The 14,890-nt window shown below is 39.2% G+C and overlaps 1 protein-coding gene across 3 annotated transcripts in view; it reads left to right on the top strand.

The window, feature by feature from the left end:
* FLT1 (fms related receptor tyrosine kinase 1) overlaps positions 1 to 14,890 on the top strand; it is a 202,424-nt gene that overhangs the window by 32,247 nt on the left and 155,287 nt on the right. For all 3 annotated transcript variants that reach the window (XM_042457573.1, XM_042457574.1, XM_042457575.1), the window contains exons 4-8: positions 3,442 to 3,566; positions 8,153 to 8,315; positions 8,412 to 8,548; positions 11,552 to 11,726; positions 13,836 to 13,953. In XM_042457573.1, the coding sequence (XP_042313507.1) occupies positions 3,442 to 3,566; positions 8,153 to 8,315; positions 8,412 to 8,548; positions 11,552 to 11,726; positions 13,836 to 13,953 (718 nt within the window). The remainder of the gene's footprint in view (positions 1 to 3,441; positions 3,567 to 8,152; positions 8,316 to 8,411; positions 8,549 to 11,551; positions 11,727 to 13,835; positions 13,954 to 14,890) is intronic.

The raw sequence follows: 14,890 nt of genomic DNA, 5'->3' as shown, positions 1-14,890 counted from the left end.
ACGGATGATTTCTCTCAGCAGCTTCATATAGATGTTGAATAACATCGGTGACAGGATGGCACCCTGAAGGATGCCACAATTAAGCTCTGTTTTAGAAGAGCAACTGTCCCCGAGCATCACCCTCTGGAATCTACCTGAGAGTAAGGAACGGAACCACTGCAAAGCAGTGCCTCCAATTCCTAGCTCTCTCAGGTGTTCCAAGAGGATGTCATGATCTATTGTGTCAAATGCAGCTGAGAGGTCTAATAGCACCAGCAGGGTCATGCTTCCTCTGTCAATGCTTAGACAGAGGTCATCCGTTAAGGCAACCATGGCAGTCTCCACTCCATATCCCGTCCTGAAGCCAGTTTGAAATGGATCTAGAAAATCGGCTTTATCCAAGACCACTTGGAGCTGAAGAGCAACAGCCCTCTCAATCACCTTGCTCAAAAATGGCAGATGGGAAACCGGCCTATAATTTTTCATATCCAGGGGATCCAGGGAAGGTTTTTTCAGAAGCGGTCTAACAACTGCTTCCTTTAAGCCAAATGGTACATAACCTTCCCTAAGGGATGCATTGATGACATGTCTAAGAAATGCCATCAAGGCATCACCCCCCTGGATGGCCAGCCATGATGGGCAGGGGTTGAGAGGATAAAGAAGTGAATGATGGTGCAAGAATGAGATGCAGTGAGCATCCCTGAAAAATGAGTAAGGCAGGGGTTCATAACATGTGGTCCATGTGGACTCCTAGGGAGTCCCTGGATGTGCTTAGGGTGGGGGGGCTTCAAATGGGTGCAAAAAGGTTCCTTTTCTCAGCAATTATTCCTGTTTAAGCACATTTTGGGGGTAAGGGACTCCATAATTTTGATCATATTGTCAGAGCAGGTGATGACTCCAAAAAGGTTAGGAACCACTGGAGTAGGAGCCTTCTGTGAGCAGAGGCATGGAAGAGAGGTCCTGAATTCACTGTATGCTCATTTAACTGTGAAATCGGAAGGGTATCAGAATGTGGTTGAATGATTTGTGCTTTGTAAGAAAAAACAATGAAAATAAATAAACAATTGAAAGAAACAGAAAAAAGAAAAAACCTAACAGAACAGAGATACTAACATAGAGCTATCTGGAGTACTATTTCCTTTAAATGTGCAAATGGGAAGAAAGAGTCATTTTTGAATGTATGCCATTTATGTTGGGTTAAGACAAAATGCCATACAGTAGCCTGTCACCTTAGTGTGCTACTGAAGACCTGAATATATCTGCTGAAGTGAGAATGTTCTTCATGCATTGTACCCATTTCCTGTCACTCTTTAAAAGGGCTGCAAGGCTCATGATGACCCCCATAAGAACATTACTGGCATCGCCAGTGGTGACACTCTGTCTGCAGACACTTTAGGGCAGCTCTTCCTCATACTTATAATGGCCTGCAGGTTATGCATACAGGAAACTGCTCTGCAAAGTTTGCTGGTTTGAGAAAATAGCCTTTAATTTTGTGACAAGGATAGATGACTCTTAAGGGAGTTGTAACAAGTAAAATTTCACTAGAGATACGAAGAGTGGGTGACCCCCATTTATAACTGCAACCCTTGCAAAACAAAACACAACAAAAGTGTTTCTTTGACAATAGTACACTCAGGAGGACTTTTTGTCTTTCCTTGGATCATACTGCAGAGGAAATGTTGTTAAGTTGTTTTGATACTTGCACATTTTTTTTTAAAAAAAAACTCCTTGGCAATTGCAATAGCTGGATAGCAAATGCAATTAGTTTTTTCCAACTAGTGTGCAATCTTTTCAGTTCAAATACATTGCTTTGAAGGGTGGTTTCATTTTTTCAGATGTGACCCTTTTGAACTCTTTGCACTGTTATTGTTTGGGCTGGACAAATTCAGGGTGACAACACTTGTACGCCATCAAAGAGTTTCCCTTCTTCGTCCTCCTAAAAATCTTTTCCCCAACCTGCTCTGGAAGCGAAATGCATGTAACTCAAAAGCTTTGTTTTAGAAAGAGAATGATGTTTATGTAACTTATTCTGAGGGGATGAACTTGGAATGTTAACATTGTTAACATTGAAAGACTCCTTCAGAAAATGCAAATCCTAATGAAAAAACAGGAACCATAGCCTACAAATACAGGTTCAGGGCCATTAATAAGATGAATCAATACGCTGGACATTTGTATAAATGACATTGAGATTTATACAATAACACATTATGTGAATATGGGCCACAATTCAGCAGGCTTCAGTGCATGCAACTTTTTATTGTACTCAGAACTTTGACAGTTAGATTTGCAAATTGTTAATCTGAAATCAATTTGAAATTTTCAGTTGGTTGAATTATGTTAGTTAATTCATTAGATAAGTCATTAGTTTTCAGGGATTTGCAGGGATGCATGTGATTCACTGTATAAAATGGTGTGTGAAAACCAGAGTATGGGGTATGACAGAAAGCCAAGAGAGGATGAAATTGGGGATGGTATGTGTGAAGAAAATGTGCAATGAACACACTAAAGAAGTAAAAGGGGAACAATTGCAGCTTATCTCAAATAGTAAAACCCAGCATCTAACAGAATAAAATCAACATAAATTAAAGAACTTGAATTCAGAGCTTCTAATGCCCTTCCACCATCACCCAGAAACTTCCGCACAGTGGTGGTGGTGGTGGTGGTGATGATGGCACTAGCATTTAGTTCTAAAGGGCCTGACATTCTGATAGTGTCATTGATGCCTGAGGGGTTCCTACCAAAGAAATAACTAACCTCACCTCTCTGTGCTTACCCCTATTGTATGCCACTATTCCAGTCAGGGCTTCGCCTTGTCCCTCACTTTTCATTCTCTAGCTTTTTTTCTCAATTGTCTTCTTTGGTTCTTGTATTTTAATGGCAACTTTTCTGTCTTTCTCCTTCCAAACAAACCCATGGAGTAGGAGGCAGTCAGCACATGCAGCAAAACAGGCTGCATCTACACTGTTGAAATAATGCCGTTTGACACTGCTTTAACTGCCATGGCTTAATGCTATGGATTCATGGGATTTATCGTTTGTTGTGGCACCAGAGTGCTCTGACAGAGAAGGCTAAATATATCACAAAAGTACAAATCCCTGAAAACAGTGTCAAACTGCATCATTTTTGCAGTATAGATGCAGCCACACTGCACAGAGCCATGCAATGAATTTCTACCATCCCAGATCCTCCATCTCCTGAGGCCCACTGATCTTACTGTATTTGACAGAGATAGAGTCATCTCACCTTCTAATAAATCCCAGCCCCTAAAATACCTCGTATGCTAATGTGTGGGAGTAAATTCTGCATATCCATGAATTTTGATTAAATTGGGAATTAACAAATTAACCAATTAATATAGCATCCCCAAGCTCTCTTGTACAGGATGATTTACACAGTGTTTGCAGACAATTTTCTGTAGGTATTCATTTGACTTACTTTTCTTTTCTTCTCCTTTTTCAGATACACGCAGCCCTTTTGTAAAGATGAACAAGAATGTACCAGAAACAATACTTATGATTTATGGACAGGAGCTTATTATCCCATGCAGAGTTACAGCGCCTGATATCCCTGTTAAATTAAGAATGGTACCTTGAAAAACTTTTCTGCTTCCAAAAACTTCTATGTGGTGAATGCAATTAAATAACTTTCTTTTTTAGGCAAATGCAATGAAGGTTGTGTTCTGTACTGGGAGACGCATTGTCAAATTTACACAAAATCATTTGACAGTATCAGTGTAGCCCTGTATTGCCCATGAAGGCAGGAACATTACACCACAGATGCAGATGTGTAGAGGATGAAGGCCTGTGGTACTCTCTGGAAGAAGGACATTCTTATTCTTAATTTGTACCACACAAACTAGTGCAAAAAGACACACACACACCCCAAAAATTCTCTGTGGAACTTAGAATCTAAATTTCATGAATTTGGGAAACAAAAAGGGAGGGGGGAATATAGGTAAATGGATGCGGGGATGTGCACATATTTATTTGACAAAATTTATTTGGTAACAGGGGATTAACTGCCAAATTAGGACAGTTGGAAAGTATGAAACAGGGTGCACTTCTAAATCCAAGACTAAAAAATAGTCCAGTACAACCACTGTAATCAGAGAGTACTCTTAAGACATCAAACTGAAGGTAGTTAGACTGCATCTAGTCCTCAGTTTCATTTACATGTCATCTTTTTTCTGACGTTGTTGCAAGACCCATAGCTTCTTCTGCTTCTACTTCATCCTGTACAACCATCTCTCTAGCATCAAACTTCTCCCACAGCCTTGTTGTTTCATTTTGGATGGAGCGCTCAGTCTCAATATTTAGCAGGGCTTTTAAAATGTATCATATTTCTCTTTGGAATGCACAGCCTGTTGGTGAAATCATCAATTTTTAAAGTTTGCAAGCAAAGCCACATGCCTTAAAACCCTGAGATCCAGTTTTATTTTGGCTATGATCTAGAGAGCTTCCAAAAAAAATGGCTAGGGAATGGTGTTCTTCTCCTCCTTTTCATAGTCCTACATATGAGCCAATGTTAGCACAGGTGTGGGACTTTCTTAAATTACTTGACAAAAGAGTGGTTATTTTTTTAAAAGCATTGCATAAAAAGGGAAAAGAAAGTGGGGAATCTAGCAGCAACCTTAAGACAAACTGAACTAAATAAAAGCACAAATTTTCCCCAAGACTTTTCTTCTTGGTTTATCAAGAAAGATCTGCATTGCCCACCCTCTGGCACAGAGCTGTGTGGAGCTGACAACTCCTTAAACTGCTTAGGTGAAAGGTGTTAATTTTGTTTGTCTGAACCACAACCACATACGTTTCATTAACATCTCAGGAACCAAAACTTAGTTGCTGTGTGGTGCTGTTTAAAAGGAGAGTAGTGTACTGGTCCCATTTGCTGGGTTATAATTTTTTTGCTTCTGTTTCTGATTAAGTATAGATACACTTGAAGATTTTGTAACTTTTGTAAACTTGCTGAAAATCCTATAGATATATATTGACATACAGTTTAACTTCCAGATGAATTCATGTGATAAATAAACTGTACTAAAAGTGCTTCTTCACTGGTTTGGATTGGGTTTAAGTGTAATGTTCAGTGGATCATATTCTTCATAGCTCACAGAAAGATAAAGTGGTATATAATAAATTGAACTGACTCTTTGTTCCCATTGCATCTCCTCAGTGATGATTGTGTGAGTCTGTTGCGTGTCTTCAAGTTGCTTCTGACTTATGGCAACCCTAAGGCGAACCTGTCATGGCATTTTCTTGGCAAGGTTTATTCAGAGGAGATTTGCCATTGCCTTTCCAAAGGCTGAGTTTGTACTGGCTACCAAATCAGCGAGGCTGTAAATCTTCTGTAGTCTGAACTCAGAGGAGCTATCCAAGGTGCTGAGTTGACACTATTTTACTGATGGGTTTTAACTTGCTTAGCCTCTTTAGAGTTTAGATCAAAGCCTGGAACAGATGCACAGCCGTACTGACATGAGAGTAGCCAGGTGCCACACTACAGTTAAACCACCACCCAAGCAATTGCACTCTATAATATGAATGCATCCCATTCCATCCTATTACTTCCTATAGACATTCATGACTTTGGCGGAAATTTTATAGCAGACAGAATCTCCTGGACCAGAAGGTTATGCCTGCTGCTTATTGTCAGGATCTGTATATGCAATGATGAATCAGTTCAGAGAACAAAAGGGAAATGTTTATATCTGGCAGCAGCAGGAACCACAATAGAATCCCTAGAATTCAAGATACTTTAGAATGTCAGCCAGCAGGCTATATAATAACAGACTCTCTTTGTATATGTAGGGCACACTCCTTTAATTATTTCAATGGTTATTATGGCTTCTTAGCAGATGCTATAAAGATAAGGAAGTATATTCTACAGTGTCCCAGTGGTGTTAAGCTGTGATTGTTGCTTATTCTATGGAAGCATATTTTCTGTGTGAGGAAATCAGATGGAATGAAGGGAGGTGCCTTCCTTTTGCAGTCCTGAATGTGAAATGATATAGGAACACTGTATCTATGCAGAATGAAAGAATGCGCTCAAAGACCTCTTGCTGTGTCAGCACAGATTTCTAGATTCTGACTCTATGGATGGGCAGCTGTGGAGGACGTGGGGATGCTTTTCGCTTCTGAAATCCCTTAAAGGGAGGGCACACTGGCATATCAAAGCCCTTAGACCCCCTAAAATAAGTGATTTTTTTGCCCCAATTCCAGGATTACATAGGATGGAGCCATGACAGTTAAAGCAGAGTCAAAACTGTATTAATTCTGCAGTGTAGTCGCAATCTGAATCTGGACAAGACTGTGGCACAAAATGGGGGTGGATCAGCTGACTCCGGGTCTGGCTTCTAACTTGTTCTTGATGGGATTGCATTTTCTCCATAAAAGAGAGGGCATGTCACTCATTTGCTCATTTCCAGACAACTGGTGTAGCTTTGTTCCCTCCATCAAATCATGTTGAACACTGGTGCACCCACTGGATCCACCATTATAGGGGAAATAGATGCTGTCAGAATTTTTCTGCTGCTTCTCCTGAAACTGTTGAATAGGCGCTCTGCTGACCTAGGGTCTAGTAATGAAAGAACTGCTGCTTAACTTACTATAAGAGGAGTAGTAGTAAAATCCTGAATGGATTTTATGCCTCCACACTGGCAGATTTACCAGTCGCCCCTGCTGGACATAACAAGGAGGGTGGTGGTATGGAGTTGATCCACATTCATCAATGTCAATATCATGAATACAAGGAAAACCTTCCTTTTACTGTGAATACTAGTGATCAGCTTTCAGTGTGTATAAATGGGAACAATTAGTTCGAATTTCCAATGAAAAGGACCAAAAGTAAACTTTAAACTCATAGCTTTGGGCACTCCTGATTGAAATATACTAAATATTAACCTTTTATCATATTAATATTTTGTGTATAATATCATTGTGAGTTTGCTGGGAGGGCATTGGAGAAAGATCTGAAAGTGCTGGTATAATTCACAGAAAAGCCGATGGAGTTTGGGATGTCAGGTCAGACCTAAGTGAATCTGGGTCTGTGCTGTTATCTCACAAGTCAGGCACTTATATATGCTGCTATATACATGGACTTGTTGTTGTGTGCCTTCAGATTTTTTCCAAATTATGGCAATCCTAAGGCAAACCTATCATGGGTTTTTCTGAGGCTGAGAGTGTGTGATTTGCCTAAGGTCCCCAACTAGGTTTTTATGGCTGAATGGGCCAATGTGGCATAGTGGTTTGAGTGTTGGACTGTAACTCTTGAGACCAGGGTTTGCATCCCTGCTTGGCCATGAAACCTATTGGGAGGCCATGACCACCCTCTCTCAGCCTCAGAGGATGGCAAGGGCAAGCCCCCTGTGAAGAAACTTGCCATGTAAACTCTATGATAGGTTTGCCTTAGAGTCTTCCTAAGTTGGAAATGTCTTGAAGGCACACACCACTACCAACAGTCTCCAGAGTCACAGTCCAACACATAGATAGAGTGGATTTATTCTTTGGAAAGTTAGTTTGCATTTTTATATCAAAAATATGATTTTATTACAAACTCCCCATAAAAGGGAGTTTATCTCTTGCCTGGAATGAGCTGCCATCCACATTAGAAAACACTTCCCCTACACACTGAAAAGCAAAAACATTGTTATGTGATGTGATGTGTCTGTTGATGAAAGAAGAACCATTCATTACTTAACCTTCTGATTAAACCAGATTGGTCAACAGGAAGCCAGTAATATGGGAAATGAATGGGGGAAGTCCAATGGGTGGTTACTGTGTCATTGTGAATAAGGACATTTGGGGAAAACCTGAAATAGGCTATGTTTAAACTAAGATTTTCTTGTTACAACACAATGAGGTTGCTAGAAACCTTTTGAATTCTGTAAAAAAATAGAATGCTACTACTGTGTGTGTGTATGTATGTATTTCTAAATTGTTTAGGTGTTTATTATTGCAATGGTTTTATTATTCAGCTTGTTCTTAGTAATCTTTATTAGTCTCCATTTTTAAAAAGTGGCAAGGTTGGATAAAAAGGTAATAAAAAGTACATGTGCTCAGTAATGCATGTTGATTAGCACTGGATGGTTTTCTTTTTTTCAAATTATTTTAGTACAGGAAGTAGGAGAAGAAATCTCTAACTAGAGACAGAATTAATCTGTGGTTTTCCTTTTCAGAATCAAAGAGAAAGCGTTATTCCTGATGGGAAGACAATAATCTGGAATAGCACCAAAGGATTTATAATACCAAATGCAACATACAGGTTCATAGGTCTTCTTGCCTGTGAAACAAATATTAATGGACATGACTATAGCACTAATTATATTACATTCAGGCAGGGTAAGTATCTTTTTTATTCCCCCTATCCTTCATTTCAGTTACTCAGCCAAACTGATAGCTCATCTGATTCATTTTTCTTTCTTGATATGTTTTCAGTCAATGAAATCCTTAGTGTCCAGCTAAATGCCTCAAGATCGGTCAAGTTATTAAAAGGACACAAACTTGTCCTTAACTGCACTATCACTGCAGCTTGGAACACAAGGGTGCAAATCACATGGAGTTATCCTGGTGAGGTGGGTGATCTTGCTCTATCTAGAAAACTAGTAACTAAGAAGAAGAATGTCTAATAAGAATTTAAAGCTGATGACATTCATATCTTTTACATCCTATTGCAGTGATTCTTATCTCTTGAATGCCTCCCACAACCCCAAGTGTTGCTTCATTGAATGAGCAAGTTTTTACACAACGCCTTTGGGTGCAGGTTTCATAATGATAAAAAAGGAAAATCAGCCAGGGAAACTTCTCATGTCCTGGTTCTTATTACCCAATGTTAGCTAAGAATCGTTTGACTCTTAGACAGTTTTTCATGAAGTTGCGGACAGGCTCCCACCTCAGTGTTAGAGGAGGCACTGCAGTCTATTTGTTTAACGTAATGAGGAGCCTGAACAGACAGGCTAAAATAAAGCTGTGTCGGGTCACTTTGGAGGTATGCTGTTTAAATGATGCAAAGAGGCCAGAAGCTACGCCAAAGCCACACTCTAGTCCTAAGGACTAGAGTGCAGCTTTGGCGCAGCTTCTGGCTTCTGGCCTCTTAAGATGCATGTGTCATTTAATAAATAAATAAATAAATAAATAAATAAACTTTTTATTTGTATCCCGCTCCTTCCCAAGATCAGGGCGGCTTACAGCAATAGATAAAAACAATACAATACACGACAATAAAATCAAAATCACATACATATTATACAAAAAATTAAACAGACTAAAAGCCCCATTAGCCCATCCTCTTTGCCACAGGAGAGGAGGGAGGCCCATAGGAATTTAAACGGGGAATGCTTGCTGGAATAAAAAGGTCTTTAGATCCTTTTTGAATTGGGCCAGGGAGGTAGCCGAGCGGAGCTCAGCGGGCAGCGCATTCCAAAGGGCCGGGGCGGCGATGGAGAATGTCCTCCTCGTGGTGGAGGTGAGCCTGGCCCCAGGCACCTTCAGTAATTGCTGCCCAGATGTTCTGAGGGTGCGGGACGGAATATACGGGGAGAGGCGGTCCTTCAGGTATCCTTTATATTTAAACAACATACATCGAAAGTGACCTGAAGCAGCATTATTTTGGCCTGTCTGTTTGAGCCCAAGAGTTACCGTATAACAGCTGCAAGCATGAACCTGAAAACTTTTTTACCTCACCAAATCTGGAGTATCTGCAGAAAGATTATTACTTATAAATATCTGTTATGGGTTCTGTTTTTTAAAACTAAGCTAAATTTTATTAATGGTGATGGCATTACTTTGGCACTGCTCCCAATCCCCTAAAACCCTAAGAACATATAACTGCAAGAATATCACATTCCTTACCAAAGTAATTCTATGATACTACTTTTTTAGACCACAGCTTGTTCAGTCAGCATTGCCAGTACAGTTAAAAATACAGCTTTTCCAAGCTCTGTCATTTCCATTATCTTTTAATGTTTACTGTCATTTCCATTATCTTTTCTTTCATCTCTTGTCTCCCTTGTGTCTGTTTTTAGACGGCAGGCCTTTTGGAGATGAAATGTATCACCTCATTCATTGTAAAGTACCATGTATATTAATATGAATGCATAAACAAATAAATGAACAAACACAGAGATAATGGTAAAAATGAGATAGAAATGCAACCTGTCTGCAATCTTTTGTCACCCTAAATAATGTGACTTAACACCAAAAATGTACACTTTACCTTGTCAGTAGTCATGTGACTTTTATTTATACTGTATACACTGCATAATAGAAAATCCAAAACTAGATAATGAATTCTGGAAGTTTTAATTCAAAACAGCAACATGAGTGACACTGGTTAATGGAAACCACTGATCACAATGATAGTTTGAAAAAATTTCCTTTAATTTGTAAATATTACTTTGACTGAACTACAACTCCCAAATATTGTTTAAATAATTCTGGGGAAAGTTAAAAACAAAACCAAGAAAAGTTTTCCCCTCCTTTTCTTTTTGATGCAGAGCTTGGAAAACTTGCTTTCTATCGCAAAGAAAGATATTTCTCATTTGCTGAAGTTTCTGTTTTGATTTAAATGACATGCTCTGAGCAACTGTGATTGTGATTTCTGGGAGGGGGTTTTGGCCTTGCTGAAAAATATTGTCCCTTCACCCTAACTTAGGGTTGTGAGATTTTTGAAGGAACAATGTGGAGCAGCACTTTCTGTTTTGCTAGGGGAGGATGTCTTGCTAGAGTTTCAGGATCACACAAGATTAAGGATCTCATGTGAGCCCAGAACTTCACAAGGTTTGAACTGGGTCTTATATAGATCTACCTTAGCTAGTACTTGTTTCAGTCACATACGCATACAGAGCTGAAAGGAGGAAGAGCCTGCACTAGACAGATGGACCCCTGCAGCATTTGGTATTCACTTTGAGAACATTTGTCAGCATATTAAAATGCTTGGAGGTTGGTTTATTGTGAGCACAGCTGCCATCCTCTTTTCCCAAGCATGCTGGATCAAAAAAAGATGGGAACTGGGACTGCTGTTCCTCAAAGACTAAAATACGAGCAACCTAGTTGATCTTTCTGGACATCTGGGCCCTGGTAATTTATACTAGATTCTCTCCACTTTTATCATGTGTAATGATATCATCAAGGTCTAGTCCTAGTATATCATGAGCAACATTTCCTAAGTCTCAGGTTTTGGCCCTGGACTCTTGGGATCCAAGATTCTCCTGACCTGACAACCCTTAGAGTAAAGCAGTTTCTGTTTTCCTTTGTAAATCTCTTGCTGTATATTGGACTTCTAATAAAGGGCAAGTATGTAGAGAGATCTTGTAGCACCTTTGAGACTCACTGAAAGAAAGAAGTTGGCAGCATGAGCTTTCCTAGACTTAAGTCTACAAACGCTCAAGCTGCTAACTTCTTTCTTTCAGTGAGTCTCAAAGGTGCTACAAGACCTCTCTATGTACTGATTCTACAGACTAACATAGCTATATCTTTTATTTCTACCAATAATGAGCAAGACATTGTCAAGACATAAATTCCACCTGGACCTTGTCTGTGCTAATTTATTTTGGGGTAAACATTTTTCTCTCATACAGGCAAGCAAAAGAGGCACCATTACTAGAACCATTGTACCAAGGAAAGACAAACCCAATCTATTCTACAGTCTTCTTGTTATTGATAAAGTCCATAATATTGATAAAGGACAATACACTTGCAATGTGAAGAGTGGTCCATCTCTGAAATCAGTAAACACAACTGTTCATATTTATGGTAAGAAATGCTTTGTACGTACAGAATATCTGAATCTTGTTTTTCATCATCACACCTTCTCCCTCCCTTGACTATTTGCCACCACATTTGGAAAAGTGTCATAGCTGTTGCAAAGATTTCTAGCCACTTGGTTTGACTCTTAACTAGGCTACAGGAGAGGAGCTTCAAAGCATGTATGTGAAAAGTGCAGGCCACAGAATATATGCAGCCATCAGGGCCATTATTGAGGCCTACTCACAGATTTTGGAGGCAGTGTCAGATTCTTTTTATTTTGCTCTAATAATATTGTTTTGCCAGAATCTAGAGTGTACTACTGCCCATTATGAGGCATATAGAGGCCTCCTGCAGAGACTTATCTTTCACATCTCCAGATGGGACTATTTTCCAAACAGCAGGTTGGTAAAACCAGATCCTAGAATGTCTCCTAAGACATTCTAGTCTTCTGCAGTTCGAGGGCAGGTTCTCCAAGGCTGGCTTATAAAATGTCTCCTAAAAGATACTCTGGCACACAGAGGGCAAACTCTTTGAGACCAGATCCTAGATGGCAGAATAGAAATAGAATTTGTTTGGCCTAAGATGACATACTGGTGAGCATGAAAATGCCTTGAACCACAGTGAAATGGCCAGGAGCACACACACACACCCCTCAGACTTAGGGGCTCTATTTTAGGAGGGATTAAGAACTGTCCCCCTACAATTAGGATTAACTCATTGAAAATTAGAGACAGCTGCTATACCATTAATGTCTGTGTTGAAGAAGGAATTTCAGCAGGCATTGCTTGTTACCTCATTGTGTGATGAGCAACACCTGCTGAAATCCTCTCTTTTACACAACCATCAATGGTACAGGAGTTGTCTCAAGTTTTTATTCTGCCAGCACTATAATTTTGGTAATGGAGGAGGATAGAATAAAATTGGGGATATTTGGCCACCTAGGGTACCATGCAGTTTGCATCCTTGCTTTAAGGCAGCCCTCAGACCAACTTGTGAAACTTGTAACATTTTCTTTTTTTAGTTTCCAAGATTAAGTGGTGTTTTTTTAAATAAGTGGAATATTATTTATTTATTAATTCATTTATTACATTAATTTGTACCCTGCTTTTCTCCTAAAATTGGGACCAAAAGCGTCTTACAGTCTAAAAACTTACAATTAAAAAATTGCAAAGGTGACAAGTAAAATGGAATTAAACTATTGCAAAATTAAAACAGATCATTTGTTTAAAAATAAATGATAGCTTTGTTCCCTAGGGTGGGAATGAGAGAGGAGGAAGGGCCATAGTAGAAAGAACTTTAATATATGGGTTATTGGGATAATTACCATGATAGTGTGGTGTAGTGGTTTGAGCATTGGCCCATAACTCTGGAGAGCAGGGTTTGAATCCTGGCTCAGCCATGGAAACCCACTGGGTGATCTTGGGCAAATAACACTCTCTCAGCCTCAGAGGATAGCAATGGCAAACCCCCTCTGAAGAAACTTGCCAAGAAAATACCATTATAGGTTCACCTTAGAGTCACCATAAGTTGAAATGACTTGAAGGCACACAACAAGAAAGTTATATACATTAGTAATAAATTTGGTGTGTGTGTGTAAAAAATAATGATAGTTAGCTATCATCTCCCCCAAATCAGTAAAATAATAAAAAACAAAAACAAAAAAAGTAGAAGATAGGACAAAGGAAAACAAAGTCAACGTGAAATGAAAACTGCTCACATTTCCATAGTTTAATATCACAAGTGGTTTTGCCCTAATAATCATAAACTGCAGTCAATTTTCTTCACTCACCAACAGCTTTCCCAAAAAGCCTTGATTTTACAGTGTGCTCTGATGAAAGTAATGATGAAGCATAGTTGGCTTCCTTTTCTCAGCAAAGATGCCATTACCAGCACTTGTGGTTTTGATAGATAGCATGATTATTCAGGATAGCATGATTATGATTGTGTAAGAGCAAAAGGTTTCTGCCCTAGGCTGAACCTGCTGTCTGAAGATGATGGGAGTTGGGTCAGGTGTCTTTTATGTATATGTCTGATGCATATTTTATGATTTTATCTTTGTCCAGAGCCACTTTCTTAAACATATCCATCCTTTCTTCCTTCCTTCCTTTTTTTAAGATAAAGCATTCATCACTTTGAAACCTCGAAGAAAAAATGTTCTGGAAGTTCTATCTGGCAAGAGGTCCTATCGACTTTCTATGAAAGTGAAGGCATTTCCCACACCAGAGGTTGTATGGTACGATTATAGTTATTTCTGTATACAGAAGGAAGCCACTGACTTGGAAACATAAGCTATGTATTCTGGGTTAAATATTTGGTCTTCCAAAAAAAAAAAGTTGAATATTCTGAGATGTATTTAGAAACAACTTACATAATATATGTGTAACACTTGCAGAATATACAAAATGGTTGTCTTTATTTCAGTGCAATTTTGTCTCACAGAGTAAAGATTCCAGGTGTAATGAGTTTACTCAGCAATATGGCAGAAAGATGCACATGTAAGATTAGGGTCTAGAGATGCATTATGAATCTCTGGAACTCTTACTTCCATGTTACAGTTAGACATCTCATTCCTACTTTTAAAATCCTACTCTTAAGGTGTAAAGTGGAGTGCTGCTGGAAGATGTCCAAGGAGAAAGTGGACATTTCCAAGAGGCTGTTGAAGCAGTGTCTGTGTCTTTTTCCTAAGGGAGGTCTGTGCATTAATACTGTATAGGGATTTTGCACTCCAGAAAAATGCTTAGATTTATTTCAGGGCAGTCAGAGAGAGCCCAGTTCTTTTTACAAGGCTGAAGAGGGCTGTTTTTTGTCAAACTTGGAGAGAATCCAGAATGGACCTTGTGAATTTCAAAAGGAGTATATAAGGAGGACCCTGTTGAATCCTTCTGATTTAATATCCTTTTTGGCACAGTAGACAATCATTGTGAAAATCATGCTTCTCTGAATATTGTTTCCCAGCATCTGTAATTAATAGGTATCCTGCCTCTGATCCTGGAGGTAGTTTATAGTCATTATGGCTAGTAGCAGTCACTTGCAACCTGATCATTCTCAAATCTGCCTAATCCTATTTTAATGAGAACTGTGGGAAAGTTGTAAGATTTCGTTAAGAGCCTTCCTATATAACTGGAGCACTGCAAAAGTATTTATAATGTAACATGGAAAGCAACCCAAAG

This window comes from Sceloporus undulatus, chromosome 3 (assembly GCF_019175285.1).
Source record: "Sceloporus undulatus isolate JIND9_A2432 ecotype Alabama chromosome 3, SceUnd_v1.1, whole genome shotgun sequence".
Taxonomy (NCBI): domain Eukaryota; kingdom Metazoa; phylum Chordata; class Lepidosauria; order Squamata; family Phrynosomatidae; genus Sceloporus; species Sceloporus undulatus.
This window is presented reverse-complemented; position numbering and strand designations above follow the sequence as displayed.